Below are 27,386 nucleotides of genomic sequence, written 5' to 3' on the forward strand. Positions count from 1 at the left end.
AGTTCAGTTCTAGTTCAGTTCTAGTTCAGTTCTAGTTCAGTTCTAGTTCAGTTCTAGTTCTGTTCTAGTTCTGTTCTAGTTCTGTTCTAGTTTCTGTTCTAGTTCTGTTCTAGTCTGTTCTAGTTCTGTTCTAGTTCTGTTCTAGTTCTGTTCTAGTTCTGTTCTAGTTCTGTTCTAGTTCTGTTCTAGTTCTGTTCTAGTTTTGTTCTAATTCTGTTCTAGTTCTGTTCTAGTTCTAGTTCTGTTCTAGTTCTGTTCTAGTTCTAGTTCTGTTCTAGTTCTGTTCTAATTCAGTACTAGTTCAGTTCTATTTCAGTTCTAGTTCAGTTCTAGTTCAGTTCTAGTTCAGTTTCTAGTTCAGTTCTAGTTCAGTTCTACTTCAGTTCTAGTTCAGTTCTAGTTCTGTTCTAGTTCTGTTCTAGTTCTGTTCTAGTTCTGTTCTAGTTCTGTTCTAGTTCTGTTTCTAGTTCTGTTCTAGTTCTTTTCTAGTTCTGTTCTAGTTCTGTTCTAGTTCTGTTCTAGTTCTGTTCTAGTTCTGTTCTAGTTCTGTTCTAGTTCTTTCTAGTTCTGTTCTAGTTCTGTTCTAGTTCTGTTCTAGTTCTGTTCCAGTTCTGTTCTAGTTCTGTTCTAGTTCAGTTCTAGTTCTGTTCTAGTTCTGTTCTAGTTCTGTTCTAGTTCTGTTCTAGTTCTGTTCTAGTTCTGTTCTAGTTCTGTTCTAGTTCTGTTCTAGTTCTGTTCTAGTTCTGTTCTAGTTCTGTTCTAGTTCTGTTCTAGTTCTGTTCTAGTTCTGTTCTAGTTCTGTTCTAGTTCTGTTCGAGTTCTGTTCTAGTTCAGTTCTAGTTCAGTTCTAGTCTAGTTCCTGTTATAGTTTGTTCTAGTCTGTTCTAGTTCTGTTCTAGTCTGTTCTAGTTCTGTTTCTAGTTCTGTTCTAGTTCATGTTCTAGCTTCTAGTTCTATGTTCTGTTCTAGTTCTCTGTTTCTAGTTCTGTTCTAGTTCTGTTCTAGTTCTGTTCTAGTTCTGTTCTAGTTCTGTTCTAGTTCTGTTCTAGTTCTGTTATAGTTCTGTTTCTAGTTCTGTTCTAGTTATGTTCTAGTTCACTGTTCTAGTTATGTTCTAGATCATGTTCTAGTTCAGTTCTAGCCGTTCTAGTTCTGTCTAGTTATGTATTCTAGTTACTGTTCTAGTTCTGTTCTAGATTTCTGTTCTAGTTCTGTTCTAGTTCATTAGTCTAGTTTCTAGATCAGTTCTAGTTCATGTTTCTAGTTCTGTCTAGTTTCTGTTCTAGTTCTGTTCAGTTCTGTTCTAGTCTGTTCTAGTTCTGTTCTAGTTCTGTGTCTAGTTCTGTTCTAGTTCTGTTCTAGCTTTGTTCTAGTTATAGTTTGTTCTAGTTCTGTTCTAGTTCTGTTCTAGTTCTGTTCTAGTCTTGTTCTAGTTCTATTCTAGTTCTGTTCTAGTTCTGTCTCGTTCTAGTTCTGTTCTAGTCTGTTCTAGTTCTGTTCTAGTTCTATTCTAGTTCTTTCTAGTTCTGTTAGTCTTCGTTCTGTTTAGTTCTATGTTCTAGTTCTGTTCTAGTTCTGTTCTAGTTCTGTTCTAGTTCTTTTCTAGTTCTGTTCTAGTTCTGTTCTAGTTCTGTTCCAGTTCTGTTCTATTCTGTTCTAGTTCAGTTCTAGTTCTGTTCTAGTTAGTTTCTAGTTCTGTTCTAGTTCTGTTCTAGTTCTGTTCTAGTTCTGTTCTAGTTCTGTTCTAGTTCTGTTCTAGTTCTGTTCTAGTTATGTTCTAGTCAGTTCTAGTTCTGTTCTAGATCAGTTCTAGTTCAGTTCTAGTTCTGTTTTAGTTCTGTTCTAGTTCTGTTCTAGTTCTGTTCTAGTTCTGTTCTAGTTCTGTTCTAGTTCTGTTCTAGTGTTCTAGTTCTGTTCTAGTTCTGTTCTAGTTCTGTTCTAGTTCTGTTCTAGTTTGTTCTAGTTCTGTTCTAGTTGTTCTAGTTCTAGTCTGTCTAGTTTCTGTTCTAGTTTCTAGTTCTGTTCTAGTTCTGTTCTAGTTCTGTTCTAGTTCTGTTCTAGTTCTGTTCTAGTTCTGTTCTAGTTCTATTCTAGTTTCTGTTCTAGTTCTGTTCTAGTTCTGTTCTAGTTCAATTCCGTCGAGAATCCGTTAATTGTCTAAATACTCTCAAAAGTTATAAAATGAAACCACTGTTCGCCGACAGCCTCATACGTAAACATTTTTTTCCGTAAATAAAAGCAACAACAACAAAATTAACACTACTGAAATCAGTTAACAAGATCCAAAAGCTAACGTTTGAAAAGAGACCGCTTGAGAGGTTTGGGTAAGAGGAGAGAGAATTTTGTAAAAAAAAATCAAACTTCAAATTGCTAAAAATAAAAATGTTGCAAAAATAACAGCTAAATTATAAGAAAAGCCCTCAAGAACTGGTTTAGGAATAAAAATAAATTATTTAATTGTTTCTTTTTTAACAGATTGTTATGGAAGATTAAAAGAAAGTTGAAATGTAAAAAAAAAACTAAAATAAAAGCATGATCCACTTTTTAATTTGGTATTAAAATAAGAGAACTCGTTGGTTCTACATAAAGAAGAAATTTTGTGAGTATTTTTTAGAAATATTTACACTGTATAACAAATCAATTTTATTCAAAATTTAAATTGAAGGACAAAGTTCACTTCAGAACACAATTTGTTAATTTAAGAATTTTTTAAATATAGTTAATTTAAATGTTTTTCAAACTCATGTGGCTTATCTTATTTCTGCAAAAAGCACTTCTTTTACATAGCACCACTATCAAAGTCACTGTTTCTCCTCTAATAATTATAGATTTTCTTTAAACATTGGTATTTCAATGTTTTTATTATAAAGGAATGTAGACAGTAGAATAAATCACTCATTACTTAGTTTCCTTAAATTGAACGTGATCATAATGCAGATCATTATATATAATGTTTCTCTACACTTGGAACATGTTGCAAGAGTGGTAATTGCTTATTTCTGCGGAAAATGTATTGAATACATAATAAAATCCTTAAGACTTTATGAGGAAATTCAAATGACGGAAATTAAATATGTTTTTGTTGCTAACTAAAGGGTGAGAATTCTTTAAAAATATTTGATGGATTTATTTTTCGTCACAATTATAACCTACGAGGTAAAAAAAATTCAAAATTTTAACATTGTGAAGCAAAAATTATACAGTTTTTATCTTGGTATACTTATGCTCTTTTTCTAACGATTCTAGTTCAGTTTTAGTTCAGTTCTAGTTCAGTTCTAGTTCAGTTCTAGTTCAGTTCTAGTTCAGTTCTAGTTCAGTTCTAGTTCAGTTCTAGTTCAGTTCTAGTTCAGTTCTAGTTCAGTTCTAGTTCAGTTCTAGTTCAGTCTAGTTCAGTTCTAGTTCAGTTCTAGTTCAGTTCTAGTTCAGTTCTAGTTCAGTTCTAGTTCAGTTCTAGTTCAGTTCTAGTTCAGTTCTAGTTCTAGTTCAGTTCTAGTTCAGTTCTAGTTCAGTTCTAGTTCAGTTCTAGTTCAGTTCTAGTTCAGTTCTAGTTCAGTTCTAGTTCAGTTCTAGTTCAGTTCTAGTTCAGTTCTAGTTCAGTTCTAGTTCAGTTCTAGTTCAGTTCTAGTTCAGTTCCAGTTCAGTTCTAGTTCAGTTCTAGTTCAGTTCTAGTTCAGTTTCTAGTTCAGTTCTAGTTCAGTTCTAGTTCAGTTCTAGTTCAGTTCTAGTTCAGTTCTAGTTCAGTTCTAGTTCAGTTCTAGTTCAGTTCTAGTCAGTTCTACTTCAGTTCTACTTCAGTTCTAGTTCAGTTCTAGTTCAGTTCTAGTTCAGTTCTAGTTCAGTTCTAGTTCTAGTTCGTTCTAGTTCAGTTCTAGTTCAGTTATCGATCCGTTTTAGATCAGATCTAGTTCAGTTCCAGTTCAGTTCTCTTTCCGTTTTAGTTCAGATCTAGTTCAGTTATTCTTCGGTTCCAGTTGAGTTCTAGTTTCAAGAAAAAACTGTATTACTGAAGATCTTTCGACATAAAGTTTAACCCTTCCCCATCCTATAAAATAATATTCAAAAGTTTATAAATCGCTTAAATATATTTATTTGTAGAAAGTCCGATCCTCTAAATATGTGTCCATAATCCGTACAGCACCCTACATATATATGGAGCTTTTCCAAAAATCATTTTAAATGTTCTAGTATATAGTTTGCTAAATAAAACCTTCTAAGCTATCCAAAATCATTGATGTCTAAGATCAGGTTTTGCAATTCCTTTAACGTGACGATTTTTAATGAAATGTATAAATTTTTGTTATCTTTAATTGTTTTCAGCTACTTCATTTATCCCTGTGCCATTTCTTAATTATCTTTCATCATAATTTTATTAATTATTTATTGACTCATCATTAAATCAAATAATCATTTCCAGTAGAGCCAATGCTGTTTAATCATAGAAGACGGAAACTTTTATTAACAATTATAACTTGTTTATAAATAATATTTAGTTTTTATTGGCTTCAAAATTCATGCTAAATTATTCTGTCTATGTTGTTTTTTTTTTTTTTTTTTTGTTTACGTCTAGAACATAATTAAACATACTAAAATACAAGTAAGAAATTATAGTTAGGTATTCTGGACCATATTATACCCTACGTAGGAGAATCACGTATAGGGGCCTTATGTTGGGGCTAGGTTCTGTTATATATATTATTGTAGGCTAATCAATAGACTAATTCACAACACTATCTCAGCAAGCCGCCATCATTATTTATATCTAAAAGTTGTAAAAAAATAATTGGTTTCAATCAGTTTATTGACAAAGGTAAATAATTTCGAAAGTGGATTTATCGTTAATAACTCCCTCCAAAATATTATTATCATCGCAAAATTGTAAAGATGTTAATATAATATCAATAGACATCATATTATTAACCTTGATCTGTAGCGGTGCATAATTGGTCATAGCTCTTGTATAAGTTCCTCATCCGAAAATCACTTAAATGAACATACTTTATTAAGAAACAAAGATATCAGAGTAATAAATGTGTCTTGTGTATACAATGTATACTATACATACATACATACATATGTATGTATATCACTCCGAAAAATATTTTTCGGTTCAGTCCATAATTGGTCATAACACTCATAGAAGGTCCACTTCTGAAAATAACTTAAATGGTCACATACATTGACAAAAAGAGATGTCGCTATAGTATTCAAATCATTCTGCAAATTTTTTTCCGGATTAGTCTACAATAAATATTCAAATCGTATGATCGATAAATCATTCTTCGAAATTTTGTTCGGATTGGCCCATTATTGTTCATAGCTTCCATATAGTATCATTGTTCGAAAATCACTTACATAAATGGGTAAAATTAGACAGGGATGTGTTTCAGATTCGACATAGGTATATTGATTTTGTTATTCCTTTTGTGACACATCGAAATATTGATCTAAGACCCATAAAACTATATATTATGGGACCCCATTTGATTTTAAGACGATATAGCCATATTCATCCATCTGTCTGTCTGCTGAAAACACTTTAGATTCCAAATGGAACAAGCTAGAGGGCTAAAATTTTGACAAAATATTTTAAGTTGATGCAGTTTTTCTGGTATTGAAAATGAGCAAATTCCACGATTTCATCTAACCCCATATAAATTTCTCTTCAGAAAATGGCTAAGGATTAGTGCATAATGGATTCTACCCCTATATAAAGTCCCCCTCAGAAAATATGGCGATTAAATTCGATATGCTCAAGTTACCAATATAGCCACAAAATTCGAAATAGACGGGATTTATAGGAACAATAAAATCTCTCTGTCAAATTTAATGAGCATCGGTTCATAATTGATCCTACCTCCATATAAAGTCCTACTTAGAAAGCTATGAACTTGCTTTACGAAATGCCAGTAAAGCAACGACATAACCAGGATTTATAGGATCATGTGATCAAATATGATCGGTTCATAATTGGCTCTACGCTCCATATAAGGTCCCCCTCAGAAAATGCCATTACGATCATTAATTCCTTCAAAATGTCAGTATAGCAACGAATTTTATAAGGATCGAACCATAATAAATAAATAATAATAAATTTGGAATAAATGTAATTAATTAGTAAATTATGTTAACAAATACTAATAAAATCTATTTATATTGTATATGACCGTATGGTTCTATAAATCGACTTTCGAACAATCGCCTTTTTGTCGAAAAAAGTCGAAGTCGACTATTTTGTTCCAAAAAGTCTATAACTCGACTTTGCAAATAAAAGTCGAAAAGTCGGAAAGTCGAAAAAATCGAAAAAAGTCGAAAAAGTCAAAAAGTCATAAAAAGTTGAAAAAAGTCGAAAAGTCGGGAAAAAAAATCGGAAAAAGCCGAAAACTCGAAAATAGTAGAAAAAAGTCAAAAATAGTCGAATATTTTAAAAAAGTGAAAAAAATAGTCAAAAACTCCAAAATATTCGAAAAAACTCGAAAAAAGTAAAAAAATAGTCGAAAAAAGTTGAAAAAAAGTCGAAAGAAGTCGAAAATAGTCGAAAAATCGAAAAGTCAAAAAAGTCGAAAAGTCGGAAACAATCAAAAAAAGTCGGAAAAAGATGAAAAGTTGAAAAAAGTCGAAAAGTCGGAAAAAGTCGACTATTTATAAAATACTAAAAGTCGAAAAGTCTAAAAGTCGACTTTTAGTTAAATGAAAAAAGTCGAAAAATCTACTTTTCATAAAATGCGAAAAGTCGACTTTTCATAAAATGCAAAAAGTCGAAAAGTCGACTTTTCGTTTCAACTATAGAACCCTAATATGACCCTCCGATATAAGATTCGGCACAGTCGAATATAGCACTCATGATATGTATTATCCCTAATTTCGAATTGCCTTATGCAAAACCGATGAATAAAAGTGATTGTTCCCTCTAACATTAGTTTTATCATTAATTTTAATTTTAAAAGAAACACCCTGTAAGACTACGTTTATTTGAAATAACGGTTCATTTAGTTGGTTTTTAATATTGATAGGAAACACTCTGTTAGACTGTGTTTAGTAAACATTGTAGACAATGACGTAAATGAAAACGTTAACGTTTATAAATGTTAATATTTTTGAGCGCGCACGATTATAGTCTTTATGTTTATTTTAGAGCGATTTTCGAAATTTCACAACGGTAACGACGTAGACATATTGATTATTTTTTTCTGCTGTCTGTCCTAACAATTTTAAAGAATATATAAAATCTTTCCTTATATTATTTATTAATATCATATTTGTAGATTTTTATTATTATTATTTCATGTATTCAGAAAAAAACAATACATTTCATTTTTATTATTTTTTTTTAATTAAAAATATACATACTTATTATAAAATATATATATATATAAATTATAATATAATTAATATTTTTTTAATAATTTTTTGGCTAATAAGGAATTTACATAAATTCATTAAACTAACACAGAAAAAAATCATTGCTCAAATATATTCTAAAAAGGGATTAACAAGATTTTCGAAAAGGCCTATTCGTTTCACAATTTTAGTAATTTCATTCAAATTAAGTACATTTACTTATAGTGAGCGAATTTTTTATTTAAAAATTTGGTCCATTTGGCCCATTTGGAATTTTATTCTTTTTCAGTAGAAAATATATTTGGCTTAAAGAATTTTTCTGTGTAACAATTAAACAGGAACTAATTATAAACCATATATAAATACAGTACAACAAAAAATTACATACATTTATATAAAAAAAAAATATATTAAATATTAAATATATTATTCATAAATTCGTTTAAATAAATAAATAAAATTGTGCCTCTTGAGAATAAAATGTTTTTGTAAAAATAAAATAATTTTTTATTTTTTGGTCAAAAGCACCACTGTTTTAAAAGGAATAGCAAATGAAGAAATTTAAACAATTTCGCCAAATTTTAAATTTATTCATTAAAGTTTTAGTTAAATTCTGTTTTTAGTTTAGGAACTTCCAGCCATCACTGCTGAAATTGTTTTTTTTTTCTATAAAACGTTTTTCATTGTTTGCTGCAAGTTCAGAATTTGTTTAATTTTGAAAGCTTTTAATCTTCATTTGCTACTTTTTGTGGTTTTGCAAGTTATATTTTAAAAGTTTAGGATTTTTTTTATTAAAATAGTTTACAAATTATTTTGGTGTTTGTTTTTTTTTATTTTTTAATTACATTATAAATTATTTAATATTATTGATTTTTTATTTAATTTTTTTCTTTCTTTAGTATTTATGCATAATTTTTTTTTGGTTTTAGGTAAAATCACAGAAATTATAGAATCATGCTATTGTATTATATGTATATATAATAAAAAAATCATTATATACTTTATAAAAAATAAAAAACTTATAAGATGTATATTAAAGTGTGTTAAATACAATTAAAACGACAGCGACAGAGAAAGTTTACAGATATTCTAATCGATTGCGCCAAAGAAACTATACAGAAATGTTAATCGACAGAAGAAATTCAAGGGTTTATAAGTTCCTATCTGAAGCTTAAAAAGCTTAAAAATTTTATGTTATAATTCCCGGTTATGCTTGTCTAGTCGAAGACTAGAGTCATACTCATCTAACGATAGTCAACTCCGTAATAGTTGTATCAAAAAGGAAGAATTCCCGGGTACATTGGAACTTGTAAGACCACAAAAACTTTGATTTAATCCTTTATTGACGTATTTTTCAAAGAGCGACTTGTGTTTCCGATCTTTCCGTCTTGTGATTCGATGACCAATCTGTCAAAGGACTGATTTAACAAAACACTGAATTGAATCATCGGTTTGAAACGACTCGAGTCATACTCATCTAACGATAGTTTACTCAGCAATAGATGTATCAACAAGAATGAATTCTCGCAACGAAACGTTGTCAACATTGCAACAATACGTTGTCGAAATCTAAATTTTATACACATCCGTTGTCTAAATGTTAACAAACGTGGTAAGCTCACTATTGGCAACGGATTGTTTGTCAATAGTGAGCTTACCACGTATGTTAACATTTAGACAACGGATGTGTATAAAATTCAGATTTCAAGAACGAATTATTGCAATGTTTTTAACATTACATAGTGTTGTGTTGACGTACGTATGTATATACTTTGACAACGGATGGTATGGAAAAATTATAAACAGTTTGGTGTCAATTTGGCACCAGGCGTGTATATTTCTTTTTCCTTCTGTGTACTAAAACTTTGATTTAATCAGTTATTGGCGTATTTTTCATAGAGAGTCTTGTGTTTACGATCTTTCCGTCTTGTGTTTCAATGACCAATCTGTCAAAGGACTTATTTAACAAAAAAATTAAATCTTTGGTCATCGATGAAACACAATACACCCTAAAAGTATTGTGTTTCATCGATGACCAATAAATCTAAGGAAAACAATAGATCAGAGCAAATGGATTAGAAAACAATAGATCGGAAGTGATATTGGAGAACTACTGTTTATAGTCATCCACTTTAAGATCCAATCAAGAAAATTATCGGCTTTCTCATTATGTTCCGAGCCTTAAGTATCCACAAAAGTTTAGTGTTCATACTTAAACCAAATTCATGAACCATGATAATCTCTTTTATACTTATCACCAGAAAGAATCATTGGAAGGAATTTTTATTTAATGGTGGTCCTACAAGTCCCAGTTTAATAAACTGGATTTAATGGTCCTGCTATATAGCATGTTTCCATTGAAAATTCATGAACCAAGATGGGCTATAGTCTGGTTTTGTTTACCATCTGACTAATAAGGCCTAATTCTTTATTTTCCGTAACAAGGGATTACACTTATCATAAGAACGAATCATTAGAAGGAATTTGTATTTAATGAGAGTCCTCCAAATCCCAGTTTACCAAAACTGGATTTAATAATCTTGCTATACAGCATGTTTTCCCTCCAGTTATTTGATCAACCCAAAAGTCATTCGGGACCTCAAAATAGAAGGATATACTTTCTCAAATTTGGACTAACGTCTGGCAAATAAGGCCTAATTCTTTATTTTCAATGATAATCCCTTTTCATCAGAATCATTAGAAGGAATTTGTATTTAATGAGAGTCCCCCAAGTCCCAGTTTCCTAAAACTGGAATTAATAGTCCTGCTATACAACCTATTTTCCCTCCAGTTATTTGATCAACCCAAAAGTCATTCGGGACCTCAAAATAGAAGGCCTTATGAAGTCATTAGATATTATAAAATATTTCGAAAAATGTGGAAATATAACAGAGATTAAAACTTAATCTTAAAGTCGACAAATTGGACTTTAAGATGATATAAACAAAAGTGTTTTCGCGCTGTTATAGCGTCTTAAATAGGAATATAAATGTTGTTTTAGGACACGATATCTCAAAAACCTGAAGTGATGGAGAAATTCTGAAGCCAGATACGGATTCATTCAACTTTAGGCTTCAACTTTATTAAAATGTTGTTTGGTCTGTATTATCCATCTACCGATCTTTTAAGTTTGTAAAATATTGAACTATGTAGTTATTAAGCAAACATCAATATATCTTCCTTGAGCTGCTATTGTGACTTGCTATATCGAATGTCTTATATCGTAACGAAATTTTTATATTATAAATCTCAAACTGTTTGAGAATTTACAAAATATGTTGACGCTTTAATTGTAATTAACACTTTTATATACAAAAAAAAATTGAAACTTTATAGATTGTTACGTTTTGTTTAAGTTGGATCTTCTTTACATTTTCTTTAGGATATGTTTTTGCACTAAACTCAATATATTTTGTTATTAAAATAAATATATATTTAAATGCTAAAAGTTACATAATTGTTTAATACTAAATGAAAAATAAAACATAGTCAAACGATGTGTTTCGATATTATCCCTTGAATCGTACTAACGGCTGTCATGGAGGGATTTGTAATCGAATTATCGCATTCTCTCAAAGTAGTAAAATTTACAATTTATTTTATACGATCTGAAATGCAATAATTTGGATCCGGGGTAGAAGTTTTAGCATTCAAGATTTCATATCAAAAAAGCTCTTGATAAAGATTGCATATCGATTATTATTATCTCATAAAGTTTACTGGAACCCAAATCCTTTTTCAAATAATTTTAGGCACAAACTAGAAAAACTAATTTCTTTGGACTATGTTTAATTTATGGATCATTTAAAATGTTCTCCTTTTAACGGGAATTTTTCTTCTCTATTTTGTTAAAATTAGAATTTTAGTACAAAAATAGATATTTTTACAAGTTGGAAGTATTTGTTTTTAAGGAAAATTATACAATACAGGTAAATGTTACATTTAGAGTAGTAGTACTAGTAGTAGTTATAAATAATACTAATATTTTTTTTTTTTTAAATTTTTAAGAAAAATCATTATTAATTCTTAATTTTCTTTTTAAAAAATAACAATTATTTTTTATTTTAAGATTTATATGTTTTTGCCCTAAAGAGACGGGAAGGGGGGAGTTCTATGACTAGTATCATTTAATTTTTATTACTTTAATTTTGTTTTTCATAATCCAGTTGATTTTGATTTACTTTTAAATAAGTAATTTATTATTATTTATAAATATTATTACTTCTATCGTTTTGTTTACTTATATAAAAAAGTTGCTTTTACGAGAGATCTCTTATATTATTATATAAATCACACACATACATTGTTTTAAATATTTGTTATTTTCTGGGGGGTTTCTACTACGTTCATAGTTTACTTTTAGGGTTTTTTTTTAAAAATTCCGTTACTATTTTTTTCTAAAACATATACTTTCGTAAAATTTCCTTAACTTTCGCTTCAACAAACAAAAATTGTTAAAACTAACAAAAAACCTAAAAAAAAAACTTTTTACCATACTTCACATTTCTTTTCGGGATTCATTTTGGAGCCAACTTTACATTGGAATACTTCGGCAAATTCGGGCATATTTGAGAGCGTACCAGCGACTCGCAAACGTGATGGAGAATGTGTATCCTTTTCTAACTGTAATACTGTGGTTTCATCGGTATCGGTGGAGCACCAGACCTATAAATAAGAAATTATATTATTCAAATTTTGCTTCAAATTGTTAACTAAATTTTTCCCCTTACCCTGGCAAAGGAAACAAAAAATAATTGCTTATGCGTTAAATTTAAACCGGGCAGTTTTAAAACATCCGCCTCCTTATCCAGTTGTGTCTTTAGGAAGGCATGATATGCCGCCTTTAAACCACCATTATCGGCAATATTCTCTCCCAATGTTTGTTTACCATTCAAATGTCTGCCGTTTATAACATAGGAACCATATTGTTTGGCAAAACATTCGGTTTTATCATTGAAACGTTCAATACTTTTATTATCCCACCAACGATTAATATTGCCAAATTTATCGAACTCTCTTCCCTGATCATCGAAGGCGTGTGTTAGTTCATGGCCCATAACCACGCCCATAGCACCAAAGTTTAAACTTTTAGGATTGTGTATATCGAAGAAGGGTGATTGCAGTATACCGGCGGGGAAGACAATTTGATTTTTGGAGGGTGTATAATAGGCATTCACCATGTGTGGCACCATGCCCCAATTAGTTTTATTAACAGGTTGATCTAGTTTTTCCAAATTCTTTTTTAAATTGAACATATTCGATTGTATATTATTCTCGAAATAAGCATTAGCCGTGACATTAAGATCGGCATATTTCTTATCAAGTTCTTCAACATTTAATATGTAATCGGGAAAGCCTATCATATCTGATATAGCATCAGCTTTATCTATGGCTTTGGCTCGGGTTGTTTTGTCCATCCATGTAAGGTTATGTATGTTAAGCTTAAAAGCTTCTCTTATCTCATTAATCATTTGTTCGGCTTCGGGTTTAGAGTCGCCATGAAAAGCTTGACGCACAAATATGGCTCCCACAGCAAAGCCTACAACATTTCCCGTATCAGCTACACAAAAACGCCAGACTTCTTCGCCGCCATCTGAGCCCATTAAAGCTTTACGCACGCCTTTGTAAGCATCACGGAAGGAGCGTGAGAGACAGGGAGATAGTACTCGTACCGCTTGCCATACCAAATAGTTATTCAAAGTACTAGATTAGAAAATCACAGTAGTTCCATTAATTGAAAGAGTTCAAAATTATTACATTTTCTTACTTACTTTCTACCCTCCACCGTCTTTTGCATATCCATTATTATAACCGATAATTTCTTAAGAAATTCTGGAGCATAAACTACCACCACTTCTTTTTGTGTTATTCGACGATTGACCAATTGCATGGCATAATCCAAATGTTCAGTCCAATTTATAAAAGGTGCCATAGCATCTAACTCTGACAATTTCATAGGATGATACATGGCCTCTTCATTGCGTCGTTCCTCCAGTGGAATGGTAATATTAGCAATTTTTGTTTCAAAATTCATTATCTCTTCCATTTGACGGCGGGCATCAGTTTCATTAGCCCCCAAGAGAACACACACCTTCGTCATATACTCTATATATTCTTTTAGGACCTTACGATGTATCTCTGTACGATTTTCATAGTATTCCGGTGTAGGTAGTGTCAGGCCACCTTGATCTATTTGAATAATATGTCGTGTGGAGTTTTTATCATCTTCTCCTATGGCCCAACCGAATAAACAATTGATATTGTATCTAAAATATAGAATATTATTTATTAAATCTATCGCTTTACATAAATATTTATAACAATCTAACCTATTCTGTAATTTCTTTAGCGTATTAGCCAAACTCCATTTTCCTATATTAAACCCTGTATGGGTAACATTCCAGCCCCCAATTTTCCATAGAAAATCTACCATGGGCTTAGCACCTAGTTTCTCTAAATCATCATTACGATCCAGACAAGATTCATAATAGATTTTTGCTTTTTTCTCCGCTTCCGATTCGAAAGTTTTCATAGGTTTCTCCAAAATATTTTTAATAATCAATTGATTTCTTTGCTCGATATTGCTAAATGTACCCCAGGATGATTTACCATCTGGTATGGGATTATTTTTAATCCATTGATTACTGTAAATAATTAATTCAGTAAATAACAAATCTTAATTTCTTTTTGAGATAAATACTTACCAGGAAAAACCATAGAAATCCTCACAAGGATTAACTGAGCGATCAATTGAATTCAATATATCATTTGAGGCGAATATACAATGTTCATTTAAACATGGCATTTCAGGATCTGTAAAATTAATTGGTTTCTTAAACTTAATTACTAAATAAGTTTTTCATCAATAACTCACTATCTTTGTGCGGTTCAACGTGCAGAATCCTTGTGGTCTTGTCGGCTTCATTTTGAAAGAGCATTATTAGTAACCCCAGTATTATAAACGACAAAAATATTGTAGTAATCATTAACCATTTTTCTACACGATTTCGTGAGCGCCAATTTAATGTGGCCTAAAAAATAAATAATAATAGAGGTTATATAGAAAAAGTATACTTTGGTTTCTAGGTTAAACATTTGATGGGCTAGACAATTTAGAAGGCCTAAGGATAATACCTATATATGTATATACGTCATACAACCTCTATACAGAAAACTTGTACAGGCAAGAATTTCGAGCTGAACCCTAAACCATACAACGCCACTACCATGTTATTGTAACAGTTATGACATTATCCAGATGTTCTGCATTGATGTCCAAATGTGTTCTTCTATCAGCAGACATTAGTTATGACAGGGTCCATTAGGTACTACTTTGCCTGCTAGATGTTCATTTTTTCGTGGAGATATCATTTAGATTTTTCTTTATTAAGAAAACGTTCATTTTCTCTTGCAAAGGCACAATCTGAGGAAAAGAAATAGATGTCCACGGTAACCTTAAAAATATTTCTTTGGTTCACAGTAGGAATTTGGGTTCCATGGACGACGAACTCAAGATTAAAGTTTACAACTGACTCATTTTAAGAAATACAAGCAAATGTTTAGGCAGGGAGAACATTCGTCTGTATGTCTTTCCCCAATAGAGTGAAAGATAATTAAATTAACGAGCAACTCAACATTTCACTATTTCTCTCTTTGTGTGCTCAATAGAGGGAAAAATGCAAGTGATCATTATTCCGAATTGGTTATGTTGATGTCTACAAACTTGATGCAATGGATATTCTATAAGCAGAAATAAAGAAAGGTGGCATAAGAATAGATCTCTGGCAGTACATTCCAGCAACAGCCGGCAGCCTCGTCGCACGACATCTCTTCCGGAGCCGGGTCTCCGTCATTTTGAACAAGGAGTCCTTGGCGCCGCTTCGGGAGAGACGTGGAAAGGCCTACTACGGCTTCGAGTCGATATTTCCCCGTGTCTACCGGGGTGACGACAAGGACAAATTTGTTCAAAATGACAGAGACCCGGCTCCGGAAGAGATGTCGTGCGACGAGGCTGCCGGCTGTTGCTGGAATGTACTGCCAGAGATCTATTCTTATGTCACCTCTCTTTATTTCTGCTTATAGAATATCCATTGCATCAAGTTTGTAGACATCAACATAACCAATTCGGAATAATGATCGCTTGCATTTTTCCCTCTAATGAGCACACAAAGAGAGAAATAGTGAAATGTTGAGTTGTTAGTTAATTTAATTATCTTTCACTCTATTGGGGAAAGACATACAGACGAATGTTCTCCCTGCCTAAACATTTGCTTGTGATCCTTATGGAGTGTCCTTTAGTTTGGATACCCTGACTACTTTCCAGTCATGAATGGGGATTTCAGGGTTTCCGATCTTTAGTAACTCCAGTATCTCCTCTAGTTTCGCTGGCTCGTCGGGAACCAGGGCAGTGGACCTAAGCCGGCGTAAAATATCGTCAAAAGAGACCACATCCAGCTTCGCTCCATCCCACAGGCCAACCAAAAGAACTATCGCCAGATTAAGCAGCTGAGCAGATCGCTCATTTGAGCAGGCCATTAGTTTAACCCGGCCTCGGTACCAGCCAGCATCATTTCACTGAGGGGGGACCGGGGTTTTCCTTGAGAACTCTCCAGAACACTCCCATCAGCTTTCTACGCACCATATTCCAGTTTGCATGAGATATGGAGCAATCAGAGTCAGCACGATTGATGATAGCTTAGCTACCTCAAACGACCTATGCGGTTTTAACGTCTTGGTCTCGGGCTGTTGCGACTGACCTTGAGTCTCCTCCTCCGAACGTTGAAGATTAGGCGCGTCTTTCGACGTGAGGGGAAGAATTTGTTGGTCAGCCAAGACGGACTTAGCACAGTTCAGCGTTTAACAAGTCATCTGAGGAAAGGGACTCAGCAGGTTCTTTACCTAACCGGTCAATTGTTATACGTGCCTTGTGGGTTTGCTATCGCCCGATTCACTGGTGGGGGAGGTGTAGCTACGGTACCCGAAAGCTGGTTCACAGTACCATTGCTCACAACTGGTTGACTGCCTTAGCAGCACCCGAAACAGGGGAATTGGCCGACTTTTCATCGGTAAGTGCCTTGGCAGCTTTTGATTCATTGGATTTGGGTTTCCCATCCTCCTTTCCTGCCGGTAGCTAGCTGCCTCCTTTCCTGCCGGTAGGTAGCTGCCGGTAGCGAATTAGTTCTTAGTAAGTGCTCGCCATGAGCCCCTCTGGTATGGGTGTCCCTATCCAGTACAGCCTGCAAGGGTCATCACACTTAAGCACAGCGTCAAAATGACTACCTTTCGCTTGCACGTGTGCGACTAAAACTACTAGAGTTGTGTTAACAGATCCAGGCGCAAGCTATGAGATTGAATCTTTCATTTAATCACTTCTGCGGAAGCTGCAACAATGATAATGAATACGAAACGGTTGAACTCTTTATTTATCGGTGTCTTACTTTCTCCGACCTTAGCTTTAACATATGCGCCGAGCTCATTTTTATGATTAGGAGATCTTTCTGATGTCAACATTCAATTCGTGTCCAAAGTAGGTTTGCCACATAGATGTCTAATTGGTAGGACAAGGTATGATCCGTCCGGATATCATTACGGAACCAATTCTGGATCCAAGTGAGTCGGCTTGACTGTAACCTAACCTCGATATATGGACCGACACCTTAACTTAATAATTTTCCCAATTATTTATACAAAGTAACCCTGGGAATGCAAACATAAGTTCAAGTTTAGGGAGAAAAATAAAGTGCTGATGTTCCCGCAGAAAATGAAAGCTTGGTTTATTCAAAAATACCAGTTCTCAAAATGTTTGTCTTGGAGTCATATTTGGTGAGCTGGATCAATGAATAAAAAGGTTATTTTTGACCATATTTATTCTCCAAACAAACGTTGCCACCTTAATGTATGTATAAGTGTATAATGTAAATAAACCGATGGCATTTTCAGTCAATGTCATGAATTAAAACTATCTTATTTATCTTTAGTATTACGCACTTCTTACTTGAACAACTAGATAATCCATGAAAACGTTTTTTTATATACTTAAGTATAACGCGTACTTACGTCATTTATTTTATCGCTTAGACAATGTAAATGCCTTTTAGAATTTTACAACTAATTCATGTAAACCACACAAACACACCATGAATTTGTGGCCACTATATCCTTTAAAAGGGATTATTAACAGAAACGTTTTATATTGAAATAAAGTAAATCATATGGAAGAATGTATGGTTTTAATGTGAAACATGAGCAGTATCCTGTGGATTCAATATTGTTCTATTTGTATATACATTTCAGTTAAACATTCTAACGCAGACGTTCCAACATATGGTTAGAATATTTCAATGTATATATTTACATACAAAATAACATTGATAAAAGTAAAAGTGGAAAAATGACGACTCAAAAATGAACTTCATGGTCAAAAAGTGAACTCATTTTATGTATATCAAACTGAGAATTAAACATAAAAAATAAAAAAAGTGGAATCTTATTTACATCTCAAAAGTTCCTTTAAGACATTAGTTAGCCTCGATGTGAGGAAATTCTAAGTTTTTGAAAACTTTTACTAGTGCTTTAACTTACTGAGAATACTTTCAATATTAGTGTAGCGTAAAAACAGTAAAATGGGTAACGCAAAAAACTAAAAATTTACATATAAAAGACATTATTCATTATTGTTTTTTTTCTGTTATTATTATTCACATCTTACCCTAGCAGTATGATAACGTATCTGCATTCCCGTACTACTGCTGGGCTCATTCAACTGCACGCCACCAATCGAACTACTGTCTTCTTCCGAGAACTCTGTCTGTTTATAACGGGTCATCTAAAAGAAAAATAATGAAAATAAAATAAGTAACAAAATAATTTTATTAATTTTTTTTATTAAATTACAAATGCAAATTTATCACAACATCTGAAAGAGGGTTAAAAAAAGGTAGAATATCATATGATGTGGAAGATAGCATTACTAACATACATATGTATAAGTTTTGTAGTAAAATATCTTAAAAATGTTGAAATTCTGAACTAGTGTTGCCCTATTTTAGAAATATTTTATTTGGGAACGTCTACTAGACAAGCCTTCCCGATTTAGTAGTCGACACTGCTACCGGGATCCCTAAACTAACTATACATAACAGCTTAGAATCAGACGATGACTCCGCCTTCCTCCCTGGTATAAAACAATTAAACATTTAGTACGATGAATGAGGAAAATTATAATCAGGGATTGAAAGCCTATTAACCTCCAAAGGAAAAGCTTGAACAGAAAGTTAAACTAAAAACCTGTTATATTAAGACGTTGAGCTCGATTACACGCCAACCTTGACTTCCAGGGATATAAGAATGAGGTACTATCATGCCTATCGTATATAGATTTATGAGTACGAAGCACTGAATGCTATGGTTGTAAAGATCAAGTCGTCACGGACTCAATGCGGAGCGACAAGGGCATTAAGCACAATTAACTTATATAATAGCTATGCCGAATCCTATCTACCCACCATCAAACATTTTTTTTTTATTTATGGACTTATATTATCATATATCGATATTAATATGAACAGGACCGATCTTTAAACTAATAATTGTTGTTGATTTTTATCGTATACAATCATTTTTGGACGATTAATTTTTAACAAATCGATTTTCTGTTATATGCATTATATGTGGGTGGGGTCCATTATGGGTCGATCATGAAGTTAGAGACACTTTATTTCATATAAAATAGTTTATGTTGAATTTAATCGATATAAAGGCTTTTTTCAGTAAGTTCCTTATATAGGGGCTGGGGTCAAAAGTGCACAGCCCATAAAATGTTTAGGGGCTATGCAAAAAGGTGGGCCGATACCCACCTAAGAACCCAACAAGTGACTGTTAAATGTGCTGCAACACGACCTAGTATAATACGGAAAAGTAAGACACACACTTCCGAGTATAGGCGTTTGAAATCATCTAAAGCTCGATGGTACGCTAGGACGTCAGTGTTATTGGATACCTTCGAGGATTTGGCAAACTTTGGGATAACGCAAGCATAGAAATCGTCCTTCTGAACAGAATCGAAAAAAACCACCGACAGGAAGTCGATATCTACCCTAATTTTGACAGATGAAGCCACACTAACACCTATTAAGTTTCAGAATAATGAAAATTGGATTAGAAATCCAAACTATACGATGGAACTAAGGCATTCCGAAAGAAAAAGTTATACAAATAGCTTTTATCCAAGAACACTGGTTCGAGCCATTCGGTTACAAATTAAGGTCAATAAAGAAAAACTAATCCGAATTCACTAGTTGGACGGCTTATAGAACACAATGAGCTTTCTTTCTCGAGCTTTAAGTGAGGCTTTCTAGTTTAAGAAACAGCAGAGCTGTAGGAAAATCTATTAATCATTGTGGAATCCAAGATGAATACAGATGATGGTCGTTGGAAAGGTTTTAACAATTTGACCAGAAGAACTAAATAAACATAATAATGATATTGGCTTATGAATTATCATTACTGTTCCGTGATTTTACTATTACCCCCGGTACATCCAAAATTTTCTGGTCCTTTCTTTTACGGAACAATATCTCTATTATCTTGGCCATAAATTGACACCCGTTAAGGCGTCTTATAGGCATTCTTACGGGGTACTAAACGATAAAGAATCCAATGAGTCTCTAACACAATTTTCCACTAAATATGTATATAATAATTATATATCCACAAAATCGAATAATAGCAATAATTAAATAATATTTCAAAAAAAATTTTGTATACAGAAATAATTAGTTTAATTAATGTTTATAATAAAAGAACATTTATCGGTAAACAAATAACGTTATATGAATTAAAATATACATTTATAAGTCCAAAAATAACAATAACATTATTCTAACGATAAAATATATTTCAATGTTAGCAAATAAATCAAAGTGTACAGATAAGGTTATTATGATTAATAGCGACAGTGTATATACTATATAGTATGTATGTTTTAAAAATAATATAAATTTTCAATTAATCATAAACATTTCTTTAAATAATTATACACAATAACTTTTGAATGAAACTTTTTACCGTTAGTACTGCAACTTGCACTAGGTTTTCCAAATCACTAACTATATTTACGAAAATCTCGAGGTTAAATTTTTAAAAAATATCTTGATCATCAAACGAGCTTTCTAAATGCAGACACTTATTTATTTTACTTAAATATTTAAAATTGTACTATTTATTTGGAAAAACATACACTATTTTGACGTCGAAGGAACTTGTAAACAAACATATTGTCTTATTCCGTTCCCAAACAGCAACAAAACACCACACAAATGTCAAGATAGACCAGACTGATTGACAGTATGGCGAGTTAATACAACGCAAATAAATTCAAATTAATTATATGAAAATTGAATAAAAATCCACTTTAGTTAAAATGTATGTTTATATGCAAAATTATACTTGAAGTAAAGTATATATTTCATTTCAACTAAATAAATGACACACGATGAACTTTCTCATACACTGTCGTCGTATTAAACGTTTTATTTCTATATAAATATTGTAATGAAAATACACAAACAAATAAACACTTTTTCAACGTTCAAAGGCCAGAGAAATACTGAATAGTCAAACAGTTCCATAAGATATTATGCAAAAAAAAAAGAAAAAGAAAATGTAAAAATAAAATATATATCAACAAAATACATAGTCTGTATGTAGAAATACGTTGTTGGAGTATAATAGAATAGAATACAAAACAATACCAGTGCGAGATCACAGATAAAATGTTTTCGCACTCGACAGACCGGGAAAGGTAGAAGAACAACAACAAAAAACTAAAATAAGACAACAACAAAAAAGAGGAGAAAATTTATTCGACCCCCATATAAACAAACCACCCACCCCCAAAACAAAAACAAATACAAACAAACATATACATACGAATAGTGTTATATTTACATTGTAGTAACGTGGTGGCCAAACTTATCATTGTAGGGGGGAGAAAAATTTACAACCATTTTGCAACACAAAGGGTCAAACTGTTGAGAATTTACAAATTATCATTTTATTTAACGTCTATATCACACTATACATCGATATATATAATTAGATCTATAGCCGAAATTGACCGACTACCTATGTTCATGATCTAGAGTGCAAAAAATCTTTTAGGGCGATAAGTCTAATTGCCACTGGAGCTGCTGAGACCACAACAACCAGACATACACCCTGGGTTAGATATTCATATGTTCGAAAAGGTATAATCCGGAGAGTATGATAGCATTAAACCTTTAGGAGATCGACGATAATAGCTTACTAGTCGCTGAAACGAAAAACGTTCTTTTCTACATATTAGGACGTTTAATGCATGAGATCCAGCTCCTTTTACTGCCAAGGAAAAGAGCTTAAAGTGTAGATATGTATACTTCTGAGAAACGAAAGTATGAATAATTACTAATTACTACAATAGTCTATAACAGGTTCATCATATTATCTTGGGTAATCTTCCTGGGATTCAGGGTCTAAACAGAGAGTCACATAATCTTGTCGTTCGGGGGCCAGTTGCACGCAGGATTTCTTCTGTTCGGGTCATTGTTTGAGGTGCCTTCGGAATACGCTTAGTGGCTGTGGTTTATACCCAAAATCGTGGGAAGGGAAGGTTATTTAAAAGACTGATGCGCGGTAAAATTATAATTTGTTCGGACTTTGGGTAGACTGTGAAATAAAATGTTGGAAATTAGCTGATAATAGTTGGGTGAAGTCTGAATAACTGTTGCATGCGATGGAAAATATTGGGTGATAAAGTTTGAAGTCTGATGAAATGATGGAAATACTGGTTGTGGTGTCTATGATTTTTATTTTTTGTTTGGTAGCTTTCGAGTTTACTCTAACCATGCTTGGCTTGGCACAGTAAGTCCTAATGGCAAAGAGAATAACTCTTGTCAATAAGAACCTAGATGCTGTTGCCGAAGGAATAGAGCCATCTTAGAAGTGTGGTTACGCGGTCTTTATATGATAGGAATTGCTGGATGTTCCTTTAATATTTGTGGTTTCGGTGATTTTCATTCTGGTTTGGTAAGTTTAAAGTTTACTGTAACCATGCTTGGCTTGGCGCAGTAAGTACTAATGACAAAGGGAATAACTCTTATCAATAAGACCCTAGATGCTGTTACCAAAGCAATAGACCCATCTCAGTAGTGTGGTTACCCGGTATTTATGTGATTGAGGAATGTACCATGATGAGCGTTTACATGATAGTGAATGCATTATTTGCATATTATTAAAGGGTATTTCCCCTCCTGGCGTTAGATACCTGTTGTCTGTTCACTTAATGTTAAGAACGCCCCATCTAGAGGCTCTAAACTAGTGATTGCTTTTAACATTGTCGGCAAATACATAGGGATTAGTCTCATGTACATATGTATATTCCGTAACTATGGTAAGAGATTTGATAGCTCGAGTACTTGAGTTAAGTGCTAGTGCATGAATCCACTTTTTGGACATGGCTGTGCGAAAATACCCACCTGAATGTTATTCATTGAAGTCGCACAGGGCCGAGTGGTAGGCCGTCATTTGTCCACTCAAATGATGCAATAGGACACCGTCAGATTAGGAGGGTACTCACCTTAAGCATATTACCATTGTCGTAAGCAGATAAACGCACAGAAAAACCGATTGGAACCCGAACAAGAATGAGAACGCTACGGTATATCAGCATTAGATTGATAATCTCAAGAACACTGAATGTACACTCATCTAGGAGACAAAAAATGTCGAAGTGCTTTACGTGAGTACCTGCCGTGTTGACCTATCTCACTGTGGTCTTTTTCAACCACTGGGTGAGCTTTGCGACGTCACCGCCGCCCATTCAATCTTCAATGAAGAAATCCGGTGGCAATTTTTTTACATGGATAAAGCCGGTCCATGTACAAGCACTTTGCTCGAGTACTTGAGCTATCTAATCTCTGACCATTGCTGCCCCGTTGCTTAACTTCCGAGATGTAAAACATCATTTCCGTTTACAACCACGCAGATGGGATGGCCTCCGTTGATTCGGCAACAGCACCTAGAGACATAACCGGTAGACCGAAGTACGAATCCATCAAATAAGCCGAGACTTTATTCTTACTCACACTGTGGTAATTCTAATATGAACAGAGTTTACTCTGAACATATCTGGACAAGCCATCATCATACAATCCAGCGCACTTCTTATTCATCCGACACATTCATAAGAGAAAAACATACGACACACTTATTCTAGGTAAACGGGCGGGTGAGGCCCGCATACTCCACATTCATCCCGTACCATATACAATTAACACTAACACATTTCCAATGCTTAGTCCTACAGCCACTCCTCTGTGGGGTATCTGTTGTTTCGGCAACAGCACCGAACTTATCCCGAAATATTGACTTTACCTTACATCAGTCCTTTAACCGCTACTTACTCTTCCCGAGAATTTGGGTTTTAACCATAGCCACTACGTGGATCCCGAAGGAATCTCAACCAACTGACCAGCCAGGACATAGTCCTGCGGGCAACTGGCCACCCGTAGTACCAGATTTGGTTGTGGTTCTCTGGTTAGACCCTATGTCAAATCATACCAAGGACAAGCCGAGGTGTGAAGTGGCATCACCAGTTTATAGTCCCGGCAGACTAGAGATACTGGCAGCACCTCTAGTCTAGTCTAGTCCGATTGCAATACACCAAGATGGGATCTATCATCAACATGTTTATCCGATTATCTTGATCGTTTTATGTTTTTACAGTATTTGATAAGTGCGTTAGTATGTAATTATTATTTTTTATATTTTAAATAAAAATTTTTGTATTGTCGGGCCATGATTAGCACACCCAACAGATGTCATAGCACATGTGAAAAAATATAAACAAATTAAAAAGAAAACAAATTTCTCGAGTACGTTAAATTTGAATGTTTTGTACACTCCGTACTCTACTTAGTTTAAATGATTTTGTGTAAGTGTGTTTAGAGGTAAACAAATAATGTTGTTGTATTTTAGGTGTATTGTGCTGATGTTGTTGTTGCATGATATTTATGTGTATTTTCTCTCAATATTAAAAAAAAAAACTTTTTCTTAAATTAAAAAGACTGAGCAAAAATCTTACTCAATAAAATATGGAACAATTTCCAAAAAAAGACAATATGAAAACACAATAAAAAGGGAGAAAGATAATTTGAAAAAGAACAAGATACATTTTGGCATTAATCTCTTATCTCAAATTCAATTCGAATATGCAAATATACACAAACGCTTATACACACACACATACAAACACCACTCTCACACAGATACTCTCATCAAATTGGATATTTTCCTATTTCAAGTACTATTTACTTAAGAATTGTTATTTACACAAAATTTAAACATATGTTGATAGAAATATTTGAATTATTTATTATTATTTAACAGCTTAATTTAAATTTTGTTTAATAAATACGAATTTATTTCTTTTTTATATTGTTTAAAATGTTCATTCACATTTTCTTTCAACATCTATTTAGTGGCTTCTCACCTTTGCCGACATAATTTTTCTTGTATACTTTTCACTGGCGTAGAAAAAAAAATTTGAACTCTAATAGAATTTTAGCTTTTCTTTTCTAGGATTTAATGTTTTGTTTAAGACTATTTGAACATATTTTAACCGTTTTTAAATGTTTAATACTTTCTGGTTAAGTTTATTTATATAATTTTATAAATTATTTGGTTTATAATAGTTTTTAAAACATTTTCTTTATGATATCTTTACGAATGAAAGGAAAAATCTTGATTACCGTATTTATCTATTCAACAATTTCAATTGATTTCCTACCACCAGAGCTAAAGCAAATGAACTGTGGATTTTGTATTGACATCCTGTTCTCACTTGGAAAAATGTATGCGCATGACATTAATTAATATATGCTGGTGTTGCCAACCTCTTAATATATGTTATATAAACTACCGTTATTTCGAACATTTTCGTAAAATAAACACTATTAAAATGATAAAAAGTTCAAAATAAAGCCATGTTTTGAGCAATTTTTTATTTTTTAAAATAATATATTTATTGATAAAAATAAAAAAGTGGTGTTATATGAGAACTAGGGTTAAATATGGACCGATCCTCTTGAAATACGTCTGCCTAATTTTAACACAATAATAGTGTTTATAAGTGAGTTATGGCCTTTTAAGTAATTTGGTGAAAAATTACTTTGTATGAGGGGTAGGGTCAAATTAAAGTCGATGATTACAAAAATTAGCAGTACATACTGTTAATGGACATATAGGTCATAATATGTCGATATTTATAGAAATACTCATATATTTGTCTATCTGTCTGTATGTTTGTTAAAATCAATTTTTAGAAGACCTTCGAGATATGAGCAAAAATCTGAGACTACCTCTGAAATTGTATTTAACAAATAAGAAATAAAAACATTAAAACAACAAGATGAAGAAGTTATATTTAGGTAATACTGCTTAAGCCCCCTTCACACGAGCACACAAGTAATATTATCTGTCGAAATTTTGTGTAGAAGAGAACGGAGTATGTAACGAAATCATCACACATTGAGAAAAAATACGGATATAAAATTTGACAGTCGTATGGCTCTTTTCATTTTTTGAAATTATTCAAAAAACAAGCAAGTCCCTTTAGATCAGGGATGTATTTTTATGTAAACACATACGAAAAAAAGTGAAACAGCTGTTTCCATCTTTGTTATTGTTTTATACCAATCGTGTAAACACAAAAAGTATAAATCACATGACTTTTATTCTCTATTTTGTCATACGGATGGAATTTCATTTTACTTTTTCATTAGACTTGTCGTACGTAAAGTGTGATCGTCTGAAGGCCCTTTATATTTGTTTGAGGGTGGTAAAACAGTTCAATTTGTTTGTGGATAGGTAATACAGTTATATTTCTGCGTCCTGACATTTGTTTGTGTGTATGTTATGTGTAACATGTGTGCAGAGATACAAGCCCGGAGTAAGTGAGGACTTATAAAAGGACTTTTTGGTACTTTTTCATTCTTCAAAAAGTACTTTTTGAATTTTCTACAATATTAAACCTAGAAACATAAAAGCCGGGATTAAGGGACCAACTATAAAAGGGGACTTTTTGCTACTTTTTCGTTCTTCGAAAAGTACATTTTGAATTTTCTTTAATATTGAACCTAAAACATGAAATTAAGCATGAAGAGCACGGAGTAAAGGGCCCTTCAGACGATCACACTTTACGTACGACAAGTCTAATGAAAAAGTAACATGAAATTCCATCCGTATGACAAAAAAGAGAATAAAAGTCGTATGATTTATATTTTTTGTGTTTACACGATTGGTATAAAACAATAACAAAGTAAGATGGAAACAGTTGTTTCACTTTTTTTGTATGTGTTTACATAAAATCTAATGCGATTTGCTTGTTTTTTGAATCATTTAAAAAAATGAAGAGAACCATACGACTGTCAAATTTTCCATCTGTATTTTCTCTCAATTTGTGATGGTTTTATTACATATTGCGTTTAGACGATCCCATCCGATCTCTTCTACACAAAATTCTGACAGATCATATTACTTGTGTGCTCGTGTGAAGTGGGCTTAAGTGAAAACCAATAAAAGGGGACGTTTTCTTACTTTTTCGTTCTTCAAAAGGAACTTTTTTTCTATAATATTGAACCTAGAAACATGAAATTAAGCATGTAGAGCGTCATACAGCTGACATTTGTTTGTGTGTATGTTATGTGTGCAGAGATGCCCGGATTAAGGGAGAACCTATAAAACTCTTTGGTACTATTTCGTTCTTAAAAAAATACTTTTTGAATTTTCTACAACATAAAACTAAGCATGTGGAGCCCGGATTAAGGGAGAACCCTAAAAGGGGACCTTTTGTTACTTTTTCGTTCTTCAAAAGGTATTTTTTCTTTTTTCTATAATTTTTCATTTCGGCACACCCGACTATAGAACTCTTACTTGTTTACTTTAATACAGCTCACAAAACACAAATTGGAGAAATGGTAATGAACTAAATTTTAATTTTTGGCCGAAACATC

General features: G+C 32.7%; 1 protein-coding gene across 4 annotated transcripts; it reads right to left on the reverse strand.

Annotated features, from left to right (window-relative positions):
* Positions 1–9,568: 9,568 nt before the first annotated feature.
* Positions 9,569–25,143, reverse strand: LOC119608953 (neprilysin-3). 4 transcript variants are annotated; one of them, XM_037963581.1, is made up of 9 exons: positions 20,576–20,915; positions 20,404–20,507; positions 18,047–18,163; positions 14,213–14,369; positions 14,043–14,151; positions 13,668–13,982; positions 13,110–13,604; positions 12,069–13,041; positions 9,569–12,003 (listed from the first exon to the last, which is right to left on the reverse strand). In XM_037963581.1, the coding sequence occupies exons 3-9, from the start codon at positions 18,161–18,163 to the stop codon at positions 11,827–11,829; spliced, it is 2,343 nt and encodes a 780-aa protein (XP_037819509.1). In that variant the 5' UTR covers positions 20,404–20,507; positions 20,576–20,915; the 3' UTR covers positions 9,569–11,826. The 4 variants fall into 4 exon arrangements, with proteins under 4 accessions (XP_037819509.1, XP_037819508.1, XP_037819507.1 ...); XM_037963580.1 differs by having other exon boundaries at positions 20,404–20,520; XM_037963579.1 differs by lacking the exons at positions 20,404–20,507; positions 20,576–20,915 and adding an exon at positions 24,866–25,143.
* Positions 25,144–27,386: the final 2,243 nt, after the last annotated feature.

This window comes from Lucilia sericata, unplaced genomic scaffold (assembly GCF_015586225.1).
Source record: "Lucilia sericata isolate MDLA Ls3-8-SP2 unplaced genomic scaffold, ASM1558622v1 Contig000902F_arrow, whole genome shotgun sequence".
Taxonomy (NCBI): domain Eukaryota; kingdom Metazoa; phylum Arthropoda; class Insecta; order Diptera; family Calliphoridae; genus Lucilia; species Lucilia sericata.

What these genes read in the sequence shown, in the direction of transcription:
- LOC119608953 (XM_037963578.1), bottom strand. Translation starts at nt 20,611, where the DNA reads ATGTTTGTTTACAAGTTCCTTCGACGTCAAAATAGT. An exon ending in TCCTTCGACGTCAAAATAGT is followed by an intron (nt 18,164 to 20,575) that starts GTATGTTTTTCC and finishes TTTTTCTTTTAG; the next exon opens with ATGACCCGTTATAAACAGAC. An exon ending in CTAAAGAAATTACAGAATAG is followed by an intron (nt 13,605 to 13,667) that starts GTTAGATTGTTA and finishes TCTATATTTTAG; the next exon opens with ATACAATATCAATTGTTTAT.